General features: G+C 38.5%; 2 protein-coding genes across 3 annotated transcripts in view; one reads left to right on the plus strand and one right to left on the minus strand.

Annotated features, from left to right (window-relative positions):
• Positions 1-19,630, minus strand: part of tunar (TCL1 upstream neural differentiation-associated RNA) — a 60,221-nt gene that overhangs the window by 37,358 nt on the left and 3,233 nt on the right. The window contains exon 1 of one of the 2 annotated variants that reach the window (XM_088433119.1): positions 1-30. This exon is cut by the window's left edge and continues 95 nt beyond it. The exons of the other annotated variant lie outside the window; for it this stretch is intronic. The gene's annotated coding sequence lies outside the window, so the exon portion shown is untranslated. Of the gene's footprint in view, positions 31-19,630 lie in introns of those variants that run through there. 2 annotated transcript variants of the gene reach the window in all.
• The window catches only part of LOC148412687 (uncharacterized protein C14orf132-like), a 36,707-nt gene continuing 34,220 nt past the window's right edge, over positions 17,144-19,630 (plus strand). Inside the window, exon 1 of the mRNA XM_088433117.1 lies at positions 17,144-17,469. Within this exon, the coding sequence (XP_088289243.1) occupies positions 17,443-17,469 (27 nt within the window). The 5' untranslated portion in view covers positions 17,144-17,442. The remainder of the gene's footprint in view (positions 17,470-19,630) is intronic.

Genomic DNA, 19,630 nt, shown 5'->3' on the forward strand with positions numbered 1-19,630 from the left:
GTTTGCTCACAGGGCCACAAATGTTTGTTGTTTTCCGAAAATGGCCACCGGGTCAATTGAAGTAAGCTGACGAAAACAATGAACAAAAATTCAAATCAGTTGAATTCAGGGACGCGTCACCCGCTCAATTTCGGTTTTGATGACAGTCATTAACCTTTTTCAAACTTTTTGGGAAAAAAGTTCCATGATGATTGAGGGCATAGAAGGTCCATCAAAACATTTCCCATCCAAATAAATCAAGATGAGCTGTGTGCATTCATTAGCTGACGCTTACCGGCAAATTTCAAGCTCAATCATTGTTACGGTGACATATGACTCATCGCTCTGAATATTCATAAATGCTTTGTTTATTTTTATTTTTTCAAATGATTGGAGGCCATGCTCACGTCGGCAATCTTTGAATTGGAATGGAGGAATAAGGTCAAGTTTTTACAAAGAGGGTTTCCCCAGAGACAAACTGTCTGGCAAAAACATCGACGATACGTGACGCAGGAAATGAAATTAAACAATGGATGTCCTTGACTATAACGCCATTCTATTAGCTGAACAATAATCACCCCATATCATCACGTTTCCTTTGTTGTTGAACTCGGTCCGGTGTGATTTGCTGTCATCACATTTCTGAAGCAATCTGCTTCAAAATGATGTCCATTTATTATAAAAATTGTATACAAGAATCCCTTTGATGGTATGTGATATATTTGATCTCGTATATGAAAGAAAAAAAGCACATAGAAGCTAAAAACCAGAGCAAAGTGGCTGCTAACTAATGCTAACAGTTGAATGGAATGCTAACTCGAGTATTCTATTAAAAAAAAAGAGAAAAAAAACAGCTAACAGTTAGCTAAACCTTCAAAAGAGACTAACAGATGATCTAGCACATATAAGAGTGTGTTAACAAACCACTATGGAGGCTGATAATCAGGTTAATTAATAGTTCACATAGGCTAACAGGTAATGAATGAGGCTAATAGTATGATAACAAATATTGGTAAACCATAAAAAGAGCTGCATTTTCTGGCGCTACTAATGCTGGTTGGCGAGACAAACAGAAGCTAATCAATTAACATCAATCAAGTTTATCTTCCGATAGGGTGTATGATTGTTTTAACTATTCAGAAATATCTAAATATATATACGTATATATAATATATGAAAGAAGCCAAATTATGTCCACAGCATAATGCAGAATTAATACATATTTTTTTTCCCGTTTGAACAACTTTACCACGGCAGCAAGGAGAGATTTAGTTCTACTTTAACCGAGGGAATCGTTAATTTGGTTAATATTTATTTTGGAGCCCGGCATCACAAAAGCTTTTGTCAACTTTTTCCTCTTAATCCGAATTGATCTCCCTCAGTATTGTGCCGGCTGACTGCAAAGTCTTACTTTGGGAGATTTTCATCTGAGCCTCGGCTTACTATACTGTGCTGGGGATTACATACAAAAAGCTCAATTCAATGTTTGCAAAAAGGAGGGGGTCGAGTGTATGTGTATACTGAAAAAAAAGAAAAAAAATATATATATAATAAAGTTTGACTGAATCCATGCTTGGCTAACGATTGCAGATAAGATCAGCAACATCTTCAACTGCCACGCCCGAATTTGATATGCACCCAAAGGTACAGAGGAATTGCTAGGTGCTCCCTGGCTTGATGATTAAGGCAAGGTGGAGTCAAAGGTTTAAAAAAAAAAAAAAGTCAGCTGACCAGGAGCATGTCGTATTCAAGGGCTGAAACACCTCAGTGCACTTCAATCAGTTCGGCGGCGGAGGGTCATGCAAGCTGAATGTGCATTTGCTCGTTCCTGCTGTTTGAATCATCTCTGCTTCAAGCATGCAGCGTTTGCTTTTTTTTTTTTTTCGTCTTCTTTACACAAACACAAGTTTAGGTTTACACTGCAGGCCTGAATCTGAATTTCCACTGCTAGGTTATGTTGGTATCATCCTGGTCAATGTCAATTGGCCAAATAAATATTTTCAAGAACAAAATACATTCAAAATGAAAGTGCTTTTCAAAACGCAATAACTGACCAAACCTATGTAATACATTTTTAAAAAAATATATTTTTATTGAAAATGTCCTTTGATGTCATCTTTTTCTATCAATTTAATTTGTAGTTTTCTATTTAACTACATTTTTTTTTTGCCAAACGCACAAAGACAGGTCAAACATTTATTTACTTTACTTTATCACCCTATTTTGATTAAGGCAAGATGGTTATAGGGTGAAATTTCATGGGCAAAATACGGCCTGGGGGCTTTATGTGGCCCATTGTGGTTTTTAATCCGGCCTGCCGAAAATGAAGAAATAATCAATTGGGGGAGAGTGAATGTTAATATCGTGAAGGATAGCGGTTAGGGCAGCACGATTAATCGAATTTTAATCGTGATCACGATAATGTAAATAATTAAATGTAATTAAATCAAAGTAATTAATGTGCTTGGTTCTAATCAGGTTTCATTCTTTTTTATTTGTTTATACATATAAAAAAAAACAGCAATAAATAGACATGTTTGACCGAACGTGATGAATAATCGTGAGTTCAATATTGACCAAAATTATCGTGATACCTCGCATCAAAATGTTTGCCTACCCGTGCCCTATAAACTAATCTAATCTTTTTCTGCACTCAAATATTTACCTTGAACTAATAAACACTAACAAACCTTCTTTGAAAAAAAAGAGGCAAAAAGGCAAACTTAAATGAAATAAAAAATTGTGAGAAAATCAATTTGTTACAAAGTCAAGCTCATCACAAAGTGGACAAAAGACTTTAATTGCACAGCATTGCTATATATTAGAGTACAAAGAATCACATACTGTAGTAAGTGATGACCTTATTAATGGTTGGATCAATATCTGGTTAAAAAGGGGTTGGCTCCTCATCCCGCCAGCCCATATTTGTTGTTGATTAATGAACAAAGGAGTACATTCTAAACGAATCCCAATCAAGCCGCCAATAGCAATTATCCAAAGCTAATACACGCTCCGAAATAGATACATCACTTGCAAAAGTGGTCGTATGAGGATTCAGAAAGCTTGCGATCAAATTGAGCACAAATGAGAAAACCCACAAGAATGTTGACTAAGAATGAATCATAATCATCATGAATCTTTTGTTTTTTTGCTCTTGCAAATTAGATGGAAAAGTGAAATTCTGAGCTGCAACTCAGACTCGTTGTTAAAGTTCTGTCATGCATTTCAAGGTGTTTTTTTTTTTCTTTTTGGGCTTGTTATAAGGGGATATAAAACCATTACCAGAGAGGCCCAAGTTACACTCGAACAATCCCCCCAAAAAATCGCCTGGCAGCTTTATTGCTTCCAGCTTCCTGTGTGCTCCAGCACCTTCAGCTGGCTCAAACAAAGACCTACAGTGTGTGTGAGTGGGAGGCACATGTCGGATGTTTTGACAGCCTTGTATTCAAGGAAACGAAAAAGTCATGGCGACAAGACACACACTGCCCTCTACTGGAGGTTACTGAGAGCCTGCATCCCATTCAAATTGAAAATGCAATTATTTACCTTGGATCAGGTCTATCATTTCCAATTTCATCTAACTCTAAACGATATATATATATATATATATATATATATATATATATATATATATATATATATATATATACATATATATATATATATACATATATATATATATATATATATATATATATATATATATATATATATATATATATACATATATATATATATATACACACACACACACACACACACACACACACACACACTGCATACTGTGGTGATGCACAGTATCTTCTCTATTTGTCATTATTGTCATCTGCTGACATCTAGCTGGCACTGAAGCAACTGCACTTTCTATACAAGCTTCCCACTATCCCGGTCTGGAACAGATGGAGGCAATGATTCCTAAAGGGCAAATTAATAAATGAATTTAAATGTGTCAAACTTTCTTGCTGCTAGTGGGATTATGCTGTGCTAAAACAGGAAGATTTGGAGAACCCAACCATCCTTTTTAGGTGTTTATAAAGTACGGTAAGTGATGAGTATATATGCAGAAAATGATGAGGATATAGCCGCAAAAAAAAAAAAGTAAGGAAACTATCGGGACGATTCATGAAAGTGCCATTTCTCGTCAATTTTTTTCAAGTGTTGGTACCTAATCCCCGCAAATAGCAAAAGTTCACCGCGCCTCCGTACGACTCACTTCACGCTTGCGCAGTGCTTGCAATTAACGATGATAAATTATTCACGTACACAAAGGGAAGCACCGCATTAACCGTTCGGCCTTACAACGTGACACGTTCTCGTCCCGAGCTAATGGAATAATCGTCCCCTCTCATCTCGTCAACAGCGGCAAATGAGCAGACGTGGGTAAATCAGCCACTCCAAAAGGTCGCCTTTCATTTTCTTCACTTCCCGGGGTGATTATGAGGTCACGTTCATCATCTTAAGCTCATTAAATAATCGCTCCAGTGCCGGCGACACCTTGATTGTTTGCACCAGTTGCGTTCATCTCAATAATACTTGACGCTCATTAAGGCTAGAGAGTTCTCGTTTAACCTCGCTGTTAACTTGGGAACAGACTTTTTAATGATGTTTGGACATTTGCAAGTTGGTCTCCGCTCTGTTTAACAGGTTAATGTCCTTCTTGTGCATGTTAACGGCTGATAACATATGTGTATCTTACCTTACGGCTTCATAGCGGTGAGGTAAGATTCAACTTTGTACCGACTGACTTTTATATAACCAGTAAGGTCAAAACGTCGTTTATATGCATGTATCCAGCTGTGAAAAGTGGAAAAATACCATGATCTACGGGCGTCAAAGTCATTTTAGCTCATGGGCCACATGGAGGAAAATCTATTCTCAGGCTGGATGGAAATTTCAAATCATGCTATAGAACTTAAAACAATTAGTGGCAGGTTTTTGCCATGCGCCGCCCTGGTTCATTCATCTCGAAAAGTGGTTGTCAACTGTAAATATATTTAGGAGAAGCAAAAAAGTAAAGTAAGTAAAGTAAATAAAGATAAAAATAATGAAGTAACTTCCTTTTTGTTCCCCTCGTTTTTCCCGGTGAGGACCAGAACCCTCCGCGATAAGTGAAAAACCGTGAAGTAGCGTCACAGCCCGGCAGAATTTTCATGCATGTGTATATGGGAATTTTTTTCACAAATATGAAAAGTGTTTATACTTGACATATTTAAGACAAATATTACTGCAGTTCACATAATTGCTTAAATCTTAAATTATTATACCTTATACAGTAACTGTGCTGTTATCCCTTCCCTTCCTCTCTCTTTGGCTGTAGTCTCACAGAGAGCCACGGTTATTTGAGCGGCGCCCGAAAGTCTAATTACAGTGAAGCTTGCAGCTGAACAAACATGATAACAATCAAGTGTTTACACTTGAAATTCCAATTGATTAGAAAAAAGAATCTTGGTATAAGATTTGCCTCCTCCTCCACGTCAATCTAATCTGCGTGAATTTTATGAGGGAGAGGGGGACTCCTACTAGACACGTGATTGGCTCTTGATGCAACCACTGATCAAAGTTGTATTTAATCCTGCTCTCATTGGTCGATGTTCGCGTCGGGTGCCAATCATGTGTCTTGTAGGAGTGCCCGTCTCCCTCATGATACACACAAGGGCAAATGAGATCGTGAGCTTCTTTAAAACAGACATTTACCTTACTAATGTGTCCACTGTGGTGGACATTTCTATTTTTTCTATATCGATTAACTCATTGGAGCTATACTACTAAGTCCTGATGTGCTCAGTAGAGGACATCCTGGAGTTTCCAATGGTGTTTGGATTGCTGAGACAAAATGAACACAATAGTGAACACAAATAAATAAGATGGGTTTAAACAGCCTTTGCTGGTTTTCACAACAGCTCAGCACCTAATGAAATTTCAAAAGTTGACTAGTGCATTTTTTTTTTTTTTTCGGTGAGTGCAACACCTCTTAATGGTTGCGTGAAAAGTTTCCTGGCACTCCTGGATCTTTAAGTGCTTTTTCGCAACTTAAAAAATGTGCAAGCAACACCCCCGCCCCTTGGACAAAAACGCCGACGAAGAATATCCGAAGCAAAGTACTTTGCTGACAAAATGTTGGTGTATATCGGCTCAGGCAAATTTTGGGGCGCCGGAACTCGAAGGTACCGCGGTAAACAAATTTCCCAAAGCCGTACAAGTTCACAAGTGGGGAAGACTAGCTTTATACATACACACAAAACAGGCGTTCATTGGGCGAGGCGTTTCATGCACGGCTGCAGCCGACACGAGAAATGCATAGCGGATGGCGGGCCCGCCGCGATAAAAGCAAGAGTGGCAACACGGGGGCACGCAAGCGGCAGCCTCTCGAGCCAGCCGCCTGCGTCTTTGTCATATTAAAAATGAAGCCGTTACAGCTTGTCACAAAGCGCGCTGCCTCTGCATTTCCTGTTTTTTTTTTCCCTTGCACTAGTGTAGGGAAGAGGGGGAAAAAAACAACAATATTGTGGAACTGGCAAAGCTCACACCCCTCACACAGAGAGTTGATAGCGAGACAAGCGCTAAATTGATGATGCTTCATCCGGATTAATAAATTAGAGGACCAACTTGTACCGGAATACATTTACATCTAGATGAGTGTGACACACAAGCTCATTACAAAACAATACAAGGGATGTCAGAAAAGTTCCAGGACAGGAAAACAAACGATGAGAAATGATGGAAAGTCAATTCATTTGGTCCACAATGTTGCAGTCATAAAATCGATCGCTGAGTTACATAATTTGCACTCTTGTTGTATTGCTTTTTTTTTTTTTTTAATTTTATGGCTTTATTGAGATTCCTGTTCTTTCGCATCATTTTAAAACAGCAGTTTATTGAATGGCAAGAAGAACTGTAAAAAAAATGGACTCAGCCACTCACAACAGAGACTAGGAGACGCCTCTCGAAAGGCGAAACAATAGGGACAATACATATTTACATAATTTATACTTGTTTTTTTCCATTAAAATATTAAAGATGCTGATAAAATATTTTTGATAAAATGGGATATGTGGCTGGCCAAAATCTCAAAAGTCGTATTTGAGTGAATTTTACGTTTTGTTTTTTGTATGAGTGTTATTTATTCATCATTTATTTTTTCATATTTTTATTTATTTATATTACTGCAAAATCTTAATCTTAAGTGTTGAATATCACCCCTGATGCTATAGTTAATGGTTATATATATATATATATATATATATATATATATATATATATATATATATATATATATATATATATACACATATATATGATTAAAGAAAAGTAATTAAAATTTTGTTATCTGAAAACTGGGCCTTTTGTTGTTGTTTCTGTTGTACGAATCAAATGTGTTTCTTTGGCACAATAAGGTTTGCCCACCCCTATTTCAAAAGACGCCCAAGGAGGCCAAAAACCCCGTGTGAAAAGGGCAAGAGACTTGAGAGCGAGCGCATCAACACCTGTCATCTCTAAGCCTCCAGATGTTCCCCTAAATGCCTCGCGACGCTCATCCATCACTCGGCCAAAAGTCATAACCTTCTGCTTGGCGCCTCTTCGCATGGCGTCGAGGGGGTGGGGCGGAGGGTGTAAAAGTGCACGCGGCGGAAACGAGAAGCGAAAGGTTAAGCTCTGACAGGGCGAGAGGGGACGGTGGCTGTCAAGTGGACACTTTGAGAAGGCAGAGAAACGTCTGCTGTTTATGGTTTACAGCAGGTAATAAGGACAAAGCAGCACTGTCAAGGACCCCCACGGGTGGCTGGCTGACGGACAGGGCATGCTATTTGCCATAAATCACAATGAAGTTAGTCCGCGTGGTAAATGGCTTGGCAGTATGGCACAAGAAAACTATTAGACTCAACTTTTCTCTTGTGCGGTAGGTAGCATTTATTTCTCGCTGATGAAGCCGTTTTCCCAACTTATATGATGGAAAGTAATACTGATTTACGTATCGGGATGTTTAATACCACTTTTTCTTTCAAAGCGATTTCAGTACCTGGGGTCGGGTCGCGGGGGCAGAAGCCTCAACAGGGAAGCTCAGACTTCCCTCTCCCTAGCCACTTCGTCCAGCTCCTCCGAGGGGGATCAGTAGGCTTTCCCAGGCCAGCCGAGAAACATAGTCTCTCCGGCGTGTCCTGAGTCGTCCCTGGGGCCTCCTTCCAGTGGGATATGCCCAGAACATGTCACCAGGAAGATGTCCGGGAGGCATCTTAACCAGTTGCCCAAACCACCTTAACGGAGCAGCGGCTCGACACTATGGTTCTAACCCTATCTCTAAGGGAGAGCCTGGACACCCTCATTTCGGCCGCTGGTATCCGGGATCTCGTTCTTTCGACCCACAGCTCGTGTCCATAGGAGAGTATAGGAACGTAGATCGACCGGTAAATAAAGAGCTTCCCCTCTCGCCTCAGTTCTTTCTTCACCACGACAGACTGGTACAGAGTCCGCATTACAGCAGACGCCGCACCGATCCGCCTGTCGTCTCCCGTTCCATGCTACCTTTACTCATGAACAAGACCCCAAGATACTTGAAGTCCTCCACTTGGGGCAGGAGCTCTTCTCCGAGGGAATCCTCCCTTTTCCGACTGAGGATCATGGTCTCAAATTTAAAGGTGCTGATCGTCATTGGAGCCACTTTACACTCTGCTGCGACCCGCTGCAGACCCCTCAATGCTTCGGCTGCGTCTAGAGATTCTGTCCATAAAGGTAATGAACAGAATTGGTGACAAAGGGCAGCCTTGACGGAGTCCCACCCTCCTTGGAACCAGACTTACTCCGGGAAATGCGGACCAATCTCTGACATCGTTGGTACAGGTACCGAACAGCCTTTATCAGGGGGTCTGGTAGCCCGTACTCCCAGAGTACCCCCCACAGAGCTCCTCGAGGGACAAGGTTGAATGTCTTCCCCAAGTCCACAAAACACATGTAGACCGGTTGGGCGAAAATGGAGGATCCTGCCGAGGGGTCTAGAGCTGGTCCACTGTTCCAAGGCCGGGACCAAAACCACACCGCTCCTCCTGAATCTGAGGTTCGACAACTGACGGACCCTCCTCTCCAGCACCTCTGAATGGACCATACCAGAGAACACTACGTAGTATGTGCAGTAAGTATGCTGGAAGCGCTAAACCAGTCATAGAACATTACGGAATACGTACAGTACGTACACAGGCAGCGATAAACCAATCAAAGAACACGAAGTAACACAGGCAGTACGTATGACGAAAGCGATAAAACATTCAGAGAAATAACGAATGTTGTTTGAGTACGTGCCTTTCTTTTTTGTGCATCCTGGGTATGGGTTAAAACCGGGATTAGACCCCATGATTGAGACTGCGCCCAATGATACGGTATGATACGGAAAATACGGTATTCACGTTTAGCCATTTGTGAATTTACCAACAATATTTGGTGATTTATTTTTTTAGAAACCTATTAACCCCAAAAGACATTTTTCTTCTTGGGCAAAGGTCCCGTCTAGTATAAACCTACCAGTGTAACAAGTTAGTACCAAGAGATGGTGTTAGTGTTGAGGTGACGGTCAGAACATTTATCATATCTGAGTCAAATCCCTTTCCAAGAGAAAAACTGCTTTGCTGCCATTTTGTAGCATCTGCGATCAATTGACCTTTTGGACAATTTGTTTTGACAATTCCCTTAAGCTTCTAAATCAAATGTGACTCGTGGCAAATGACCTTGAGACAGTCGGGCGCTGTACGTCAAGCCTCCCGCTCCTCTAGCTATGTAATAAAACCAAGAAAAACACACTTCAACTGAAAACAACATCTGACATCTATCGTAGCCTGTTTTGATCTGCTCAGATGAATCGCCTGTCGTCCTTGAGCTCAATTTGCCGTCCGGCGCCACCTCTGACCCGGCAGGGGCGGCATGGCGCTTTTCTCCTCGTCACGAGGGGTACGCGTAAGCACGTTTGTGCGCACACACGCGCTTGAGAGTCCGGACGCGCGGCGAGCAAGTCAGCAGAGTGTAAAATGAGAATTATACACCGGCGCCGAGGGCAGTCAGTCACTCACTTCGTTTTCTTTATGTGCGATTGCATTGGCAAGCAAAAACAAGGTGTTGGGGAACGATCTCTGTCAGACGCCTGACATGTTTTTCTTGGCTTTTGCGGGAGAAATAAGAGCCAAACTTTCAGATCATGAACATTTTCATTCACTGCTTGACTTTATTTACGACCCAACCGAATGCAATAAACCCTCGCGATACGTTCCGCATCAGTAAAAGGCCATATTGTCGTCGGAGTTCATCTATCTACCCGCATTGTGTTTTGTAGTCAAAATGGCCTTTCTTTTTCTTACCTCTGCATTGACAGGGCTTATTTTAGGTGGAAATGATCATATAAGGCTTCTTTACAGAACACCATGTAGAAATCAAGTAGCTGCTGTCTCTCAGAAATTTTGCTGGCTGTATACTAAGGATGGGACACGATCTGTTGGGACGTTATTGAAGAAATTATTTTGAATGGAAAAAAAAAAACAGTTGTTAGTTATTGGCACTTTTGCCTCAAGTGATACTTAAAATTCATCAGCTTCATTTAATGCCAGACCGGCGGCCTCCTTACCCCGGGGAAATCATGTGACACAGCTAAAGTCATTTACTTCTTTTTGCGCTTGGCTCTCTTCCCACGTCCAACGCGTGTGCCGTCCCTTCCTAATTTAGGGCCACTGGCTCTTCCCAAATGCGTTCGCATCATCGGCGCCGCGTTTGCTTTCGGGGTGTGTCTGTCTGCGAGATTCATTCATTTTACGCTGGGCTCGTCCCGTCTTGCCTTATCAATGGCGCTGACTTTCAGATGTCCTCTTTGGCACAAAATTTGCTAGGTAATGTATTCAAATTGAAGAGGGTCTAAACAAACTTCTGTAATTGCTCTTGTGTGCACAAATACACAAACACACAAGGGTTTTTTTCTGACGTAATGGGGACATTTTTTGATGTGCATTTTCTAGTACCTAACCCAACCCTTAATCATGACAATAGACTTACTAACCCTTACCTTAACCTCAACAAAAATCTAATTCAAACCTATACTTGAAAAGCGGGTTTTGACCTTCAAAACAAGGCCTGAACTTGCAGGGCCCACCAAAATGGTCCCCACAAGACCAAGAGGTCCCCACAAAGAAACCCAAAGAAACACACACGTTTGTATGCCTGTACTTGTGAGGACATCCATTGACATAATGCATTTCCTACCCCCTAACGATCAGAAATGATTGCCGAACATTTACCCTAACCTCAACCCTAACCCAATTCAAACCTATACTTGAGAAGCAAGTGTTGACCCTCAAAAGAGCATCTGAGCTTGTGGGTCCACCATAATGATCCCCACAAGTCCAAAAGGTCCTCACAAATATAGTGAAACCCAAGGGTTGGTCCCCATTTTGTATTAAAGCCAAGGGCGCACACACACACACGCGCGTATATTTGTATGACTGTACTTGTGAGGACATCCATTGACACAATGCATTTCCACGCCCCTAACTCCAACTTTTACCATCAGAACAGATTGCCTAACCCTAACCCAGTCCAAAACTATACTCTATAAGCAAGTCTTGTCCCTCAAAAAGAGATATGAACCAGCCTAAACGTCCTCACTTGTCCTAAAATGTCCTCTCTATGTCGGTTCCCACAAGTACAGTCATACAGGAACACACACACACACACACATACACGGTGGCACGCAGCCACACTGCCAGTGTGTGCCAATATGACAATATGTTGGGCTTTGAACAGCAAATTGAGGGCAAAGCGTCCCCTTCTTTGTTATGCATGCGCGTATCCAAATTCCCAATGAACTTAAACGCTACGTAACCTCCCAGGTCAACTTAATTTGACTTTTTAATTGACATCAAGCTGCTAAAATAATTGCTATAACTGTGCTAAATAGTGCTACCAACCCATCGTTTTTATTTTTTCGTCTTATCCAAGGAGAAAAGGGAATCTTAATTTCTTCTAAGTGGATGACGCACACGACAGATAATTGGTGATCGGGGTTCCGGAACAAACGTTTGAGGTTCCGCTGTTGCTTGCTAATGGCTCCATCCATCCGTGTGTTCAGCGACCATTCTGCGCAATTCAACATTGGCTAATTTGGCACATTAGGCGGAAGTACCGGATGCAAACTATCCACCGAGGTGCAGTGACTTGACTGTGAGTGTTGTTTTCTTAGCAAAGAGGTAGTCATGCCATAAAATACTTACAAAAAACAAAAAACTGTGTTTATGTTTACATTGCGGTTCATTCGCAGAGGAACGAAAACCGAAAGACGGCTTTGTAGACAGTCTGAAAAAAATCAAATTCACAAAAGAATCAAATGCTCATTTACAGCAAATTCAGAATCGATGCTTCCGTATAAACGTCACTGTTAAAAAAAAAAAAAAGTTTTTACGGCAAAATATCGGCTACTTGGTTGCCATAAAAGTACCATTAAATTATTAAATTACACATAATCTATATTTACAGAAAGAAATAAGTCAAATTTAGCCCATGTCAGGCTCATTTGCTGCCATTCAAAACTGGAAATATTGTCAGTTTTGGACATATTGAAAACTTGATGTTTTAATCTTGCATTTCCCCTGAATTTTGCATGAATCCTTTCGAATGGGGCGCAATAGAAATGTTTGTGTTGACACCCCAAAACCACCGGGTGGCGCTAGCAGCTAACTTATGACATTCGCAAGCCTTTCAATCACTTTGATGATTAGCTTAGCCTGGACTCCTGTAATGCAAGTCTTCAAAAGTCATAATATTCTAATTATGACATAATAAATATTTCAATTTCATAAATACATTAAAATACAGCTTAGTTACTTTTGCTATCATCGCATTTTTACAATTGTTGCATATAAAGGGGGCATAGGTTCCCCTATTTATATATGTATGGATAGGGCTGATGCCACTAAATTCTGAGAGGTTGAAATTAAATCTCTATTTATATTTGACGATGTTATGACCCTTTCAAAATCAGCCCAAATTGGGCCAGGCTGGTGAAAAATACCCGGACACACAGGGGTTAAAAGAACAAGGGGAGTTGCTTCCAACTGGCCAGGAATTTGACAGTTCTGTTCACCCCCACAACGGCGCAGACATCAGTTTTTCGCTGCGCTGTCACAATTCTAATAAAATATATTATTATAAAAAAAAAAATACTTAAAGAAAGAGAACTCCGCTCATCTGGACACAAAAATAGAGCATAGCTGCTGTATTTATAGTTGCATATTTACTTTTTGACGTTATTATCTTCTTGTTTAGGGGTCAAAGATGCAGCTGTGACCCATCGGATGCGGTCAAACAGACATGTTGCTGTAGGAGCAGGAACAATAGCCGGGAAGTGTTGCGTAACGTCTACGGTTGTTTTTCCGGGTGGATTTTCTGCTGGAAATAGCATGTGCAGGATTTGTATGCACCCCTATTGCTTGCCTATGAGAAGAAACACACAGGATGCATTTGAAGATATCCGTCTGAGCATGAATTATGAATCAGCTGCCTGCTTGGATCTGCAGCCTTTGAAGGGAGGCTCACTAGGATGTGGAGAAAAGAGCGTAAAGAGCATGAAGCTCAAAGTCGTCATATGATCAGGACAAAAAAGGAATGATGTCAAACGTAAAGTTAAATGTGTCAAAGTCAAAATTCACTATGAAAGGAAATATTTATTGGGTAATTATCAGCCATGACTTATTGATGATTGTTTAAATGTTTTAATCATACATTGTTGTCTCACATATTTTCTTTAAATATAATTGTCTGTTTCCAGAACATTACATTTTGTTATTATGACAAAAAAACGGATGTAAACGGACTTGAATTAATTAATTTAAAATTATTATTGTAATTGTAAAATAATAATCATTTTATTGGATGAAAAAATTATATTATAACATGTTTTTAGCTGATTTCCCTCGACATAAAACATAGCTTTTCTCAATTCATTCAGTCTTTTTCTTTGAACTACAACGTTGAACGTATAGTTTCATAATCAATTTGAAAAAAAATACATTCAATTTTGATTGATTTTTTTTGTCCCTCATAAATGTATAACTGTATTTATAATTATGTTTGGTGTTGTTGTTTTTCCAGACATTTTTGTCTCTTACAGTTTTTTTACAAAATGTAAAAAAAAAAATAAAAAAAAAAAATATATTATTTGGTAAATAATTAAAATATATTATTTGGTATTTAAATGAAAGAAAATGCATTATATTTTTTTCTTTTGTCTCTCATATAGGTATGTTTTTATCATATTATCTATTATGTTTTTTTTCCAAAAGAATACTTTCGTATTTCTATACATTTACGTTTGCAATATGACATGACAATTCTAAGAATTAATTAAAAAAATGATGCATTATAGGATTTTAAAAATCATATTCCAGCATCTTTTGTTCTTCAGTTACTTAAAATTTCACATTTTTTCCTCATTTTTCACTATAAAAAAGAAAAATAAATCAGCTTTATTGTCAGTGGATGTCATTTTTCTAAATCTTATTGCTATACATTGGTAAAAATATATTTTTATGTGTATAATTACTTTCAAATGTGTTGTTGTTTCTTCAAAGTACTATGATTTCATTTTTAAAGAAAAAGTGGGTTTATTTTAATTGGTATTTTTTCCCGAGTGGCACAACGACTGCTCTGTATATATATATATATATATATATATATATATATATATATATATATATATATATATGTGAACTTTTTTTTTTTTAATGCATGCTTGTGCAGCTGAAATAATTGAAAGAACTAATGGGACATAAGTTAGGACTTGTGGGTGACTTTCATTGTGTCATATCCCTGGTGTATTTTTTTTTTTTTTTGCTTAAAAACCCTTCCGCTGGACTATTTTTCTTTTTGATGGATTAAACGTACATTCGGGTCTTCAAACAAACGATGTCATTCATAGCGTCTGACATCCAGCTGTCACGCGGAGGAGCATTACAGTAAATGCAAGGTGAACGATCCTTTAGCGTGACGGATTTCCAAAGGCTCAAACACTCAAACGGCATATATCCAAAAACATCTATAAATGCATCAAAGCGCACAAATAGGCGGCACGTGGCCTTCTACGCGCCCAGATGACAGAGCACATCAGTCACACTGCGGGCGGTTGAGACGTTGAGTCCGGGCAGGCCGACGAGGTGGCGTGCCATTATTCCAACTCATTAGCATCAACCTGGAAAAATCCCCGCATGACAAGATCTCGTAATATTCATCTATTTTTACCGATTAAATGCCCTGTGGCCACAACAAGCGGCCCCTGAAAACGTCTGCAGGAGATAAAGAAGACTAAAAGTAGCCGAGTGCGTCAGATAATAGGTGTCACGCGTGAACATTAAGCTAATTAAAAAGGACATTGAATGCATTTGCGCATGTTAATGGTAAAGAGGGAATGGAGATTAGTCCATGAAAACTGGAGGGAAAGTAGTGAAATCCCCACTGCGGAGGATGGAATTGCTCACTCAGCACAGAAAATAATCATTTCAAAAAAAGAAAGATCTAAAGTGCTGATGTAAGCTGATGCTTTTCAGTGGGAAAATGCAAAAACGGGTTTCGTAGTTAACATTTTTTGAGTCGGTTTTTTTGAGCTTGGCAGTGAGCAAATGTTCAAATCTCAGGTCATTATTTATAGAATAATGTTTTTAAAAAGTCATAGATATACAGTCAATCAAGAATGCACTTCCGAGTTCACTGTCCACTGTTTTGCGGATTATTTATTTGTACAGGTAACTTTTATGTTGTGTTTTGTGTGAAATTTCAGTGTAATTCCACCTTTGGCCACCAGATGGTAGAACACTTGTTTAATACAGTGTGAATTTGAAAGAAGAAGAGTGATAGCAGGAAGTTGAACAGCAATATTTCAAGAGCAGGCTTTTTAGTGGAAATCTTTCAACATTAAATCCTCCGTAATTTTGTTTTGTGGACTTTTTTTTGCTCCAATTATTTGACAAATAATGTATTTAGCCACTGTTTTTGTACTCAAATATAAAAATATTGCCTTGGCACCATATTGTGGAAAAAAAGCAGAGTGCTAGCTGACCAACAGTATTTAAATAGCAGCCTAGTTTGTGATAAAAATTTGTTACATCCTTTATAACAGTGCTTTTTGTGAGTACCTTTTTGTGTTATCCACCAATTATTTATTAAACAACTTACTTATGCACTGTTTTATTCTTAAAAACAAACAACATTGCTTTGGCACTATCTTGTGGCATCGTGTCGCAAATGAACTATGTTGAAGTAAGATGAGGAGCTTCATATAGTCAGGTCATATCTTCACTTCGTCAGGTCATATGCTCCTGAGATCCAACTTGTTCATTTGTGTGCACTGTGGTGGACGTTTTGTTTCAGAAAGACAGCAAAGTTGATTCCATCTCTGATTGCAGCTATGGAGTATTTTTGATGGTTGGATACCCCACAAAAATTTTGAATCGAACAGTGAGTATTTCATTTTCGGATGACTCCAGGGAAAAGGCTTTGTTTTTGTTATGTGAAGTGTAATTGCAACAAAATAAGAATTGTCATCTTTTTTTTGTTGTTTCAGGCTCTTTGACACGCTTGTTTTTTTTTTTTTTTCACTTTTAGACTAAGCTGTAACCATTATAACGCTGTACAAAATAATGAACAGTTGTTGAAAGTTGATTTGTTTTGTTTTTTTTTGTTCAAGTTAAAAAGGCTGCAGATCGAGGCAATTTTTATAGATAATAACCATAGGGGGGGGGGGGGGGGGGAGGGGGGGTGAAAATTTGAACTGAGAAACACTGATCTAGTCCATCTAAATTTTATAGGCAATTTTTGGGTCTCTCGCTTGTAGATTTCAACTATTGCCGGTTTTGTGAAATGATGAATAGCGGATAGAGGATACTGCCTACGTGTTGGAATCAGGTGCAATTATTTGACCTGCGGACCTCATGGGAGCCTACGTGGAACTACATTGTATACATCTTAAAAGAAACTACATCTTAAAAACACTCTCCAATTCAAACATTCTGATCTGATTGTGATCTCACCTCCATTTTTTTTAATCCACAAATGCTCAGTTTGGCTTGACCTCCACACAGAGAGCGAGGAGAGAGAGAGAGACTATTATTTGTCAGAGCGTCTGCTCTCCTCCACATCCTCTCACGCCGCCTCTTGCATCCACATCTCCACCTCCCTCCGCTGCCTGTCGTCCGCCCTCTTGTTGTTAAGACCCCCCCCCTCCCATCTTCATATCCATGTGAAACGTGCAACGCCACTTGCGAGCGTGCGCGTGTGTGCGCTCGCAAACGGGGGAAGAGATTAAAAACAAAAGCGGGGGCACATGCTCAATGAGGAGGTGAAGGAGAAGAAGAAGAAGAAAAAGAAGAAGAGGAGGAGGAGGAGGAGGAGGGTGAAAGGCACACGCAGGCTTTTTTCATTGAGTGCCTTCGCCCTGAGCCGAGCAACAGCATGGATCTCTCCTTCATGGCCGCGCAGGTGAGTCTTCATTTTGGAACTTTTCCCTTTCGCCTTGTTCCCGTTTAACTGCATGGGGCTTTGGAAAGCGGCGGTCGTCCCGAGACGCAACTAAATTGTGTCGACAAAACTATCTCGACCCACTTTAACTGTGGCGTACGACGTGTCCGCCCTTGATGTACTTTTCGTTATTTTTTTGCCAAACAACGACGTGGGTGGAGCAGAGATCCGGGTGACAGTGAGCACAATACAACTCACGCCTTGAATTCAAGAACTCACAATGAGTAACCAGGACAAAAACGTTATTTTTCCTAAACTACATAACCTAGTCAGGGTAAAAAAAAAAAAAAAGAAAAAAAAAAAAGAATAAATATATAAATGATGATAATACTCATAAAAAATATATTATATTATTAATTATATAATTATAATTATTTTACTGTATTATAATAATTTTATATATATATATATATATATATATATATATATATATATATATATATATATATATACATACATATATATATTTTTTTATTTTATTTATATTTTTTTAAGCCAATGCCGATTTTTTAAAAAAATGCTTATTATCAGCAAATTAATTTAAAAAATTATAATGAAAAAAACGCCCAATTCTATATTAAATAAACAACAACAAAAATATTCATTTTTGGATCCCAGAATGCATTGCATAGTGCAATTAATGTGTGCAGTAATGACAGTCATTTGTGTAACTTGTTGATAAATCGGTGTCATATTTGCTGCAAGTTATATTTTATAATTATTATTTTTTTGTTTTGTTTGAACAAACAGGGACTTTAGGTTGTGTATGAAGCAGTGACATCCAGGTCAAATCTTTGCACAACCTCCTTACATCACTTAATCATTACTTGGAAAAATTAAGTTTGTTTTTAATAACAAGTAAAAAGAATTAGCTTGAAATGTCATGATACATATTTATGGATTTAAGGTATGGATCTACAGTATGTGAAATAAACGACACCAATGTTACCTGTTTACAACATCTGCGAATGCTTAGAGTACATAAATATATCTAGTTAAAATAATTAGTAGAAGTAGTTGCAAAAAAAGTTCCTGCCACGCAGGGGTGTAGATTGTCATTTGGGGGCCTGTGGCATCCCAAACATGAGGCCACCCCGCATCGGTTCACAGCATTGATGAAGTATTTTTCGCCAAGAATTTGAAATATTAATGCCTGCCATCAACTAAATTGTTAATTTGAGAAAATGCTCCCTTTTACCGAGCAAGAAAAAGTCCTTCAAATCCTCGAGGAATATTATCTAATAAGTGAATTATCACAGTGCTTTCAGGGTAATTGATAAGAACATGAATCAAAATTTCAACACACCATTTTGCCCGCTTAATCCTTGAGTCTTCATGATGACAAGCGTCATATGTGTGTGTCATATGGTTGAAAGAGATGCTGGATGACATAAAAAGCTTGAAACCTTTTGGGAGTTTTGCAAAACACTGTTTGCTTTTTTTTTTTTTTTTTTTTGGCCTTATCAGTTTTGTAATTTAAGGGATTTTTAGTGTTGTCTTCCTAAATGAAGTCTGCAACAGGATGGAGCAGTGTATTGTTTGAAAAGGGGAGGGGCTTTGAAAAACATAATGCATTGTGTGAATTAAGACTAGGGCTGTAAATAAAGATTTTTTTAATGCTTAATTGTCAATATAATCATTTGGTCAATTGGCAAAGTCAATTGTATGTAAAAAAAAGTAATAGACCAAAAAAAAAAAAAAATTATATATATATATATATATATATATATATATATATATATATATATATATATATATATATATATATATATATATATATATATGTTTAATACTTTTTAATACTTTTTTCTCTTATCTTAATCTTCATGATTCAAAAAACAACGATCAAACAATAATCTAATTGGCTTCAAATGGCACTCTTTAGTAGGGTTCCTCCTAACGTCATTTCACGTCATTGGCACTCAATGGGTTAAATTCTAAAAAAAAAAAAAAAAAAATGTGGTAAGTTCAAAAACGTATTATTATTAGAATGATGAGGTTCAGTAATTGTATTCACAGTAAGTATTTCAACAAAACCCAAGTTAAATAGAACCTAGTAGCCAATTTTAAGCATTTTGACTAAACATAGCTAGCAGGGTTTTTTTTTTTCATTTTATTGATC

This window comes from Hippichthys cyanospilos, chromosome 14 (assembly GCF_059441005.1).
Source record: "Hippichthys cyanospilos isolate Australia breed blue-spotted pipefish chromosome 14, RoL_Hcya_1.0, whole genome shotgun sequence".
Taxonomy (NCBI): Eukaryota; Metazoa; Chordata; class Actinopteri; order Syngnathiformes; family Syngnathidae; genus Hippichthys; species Hippichthys cyanospilos.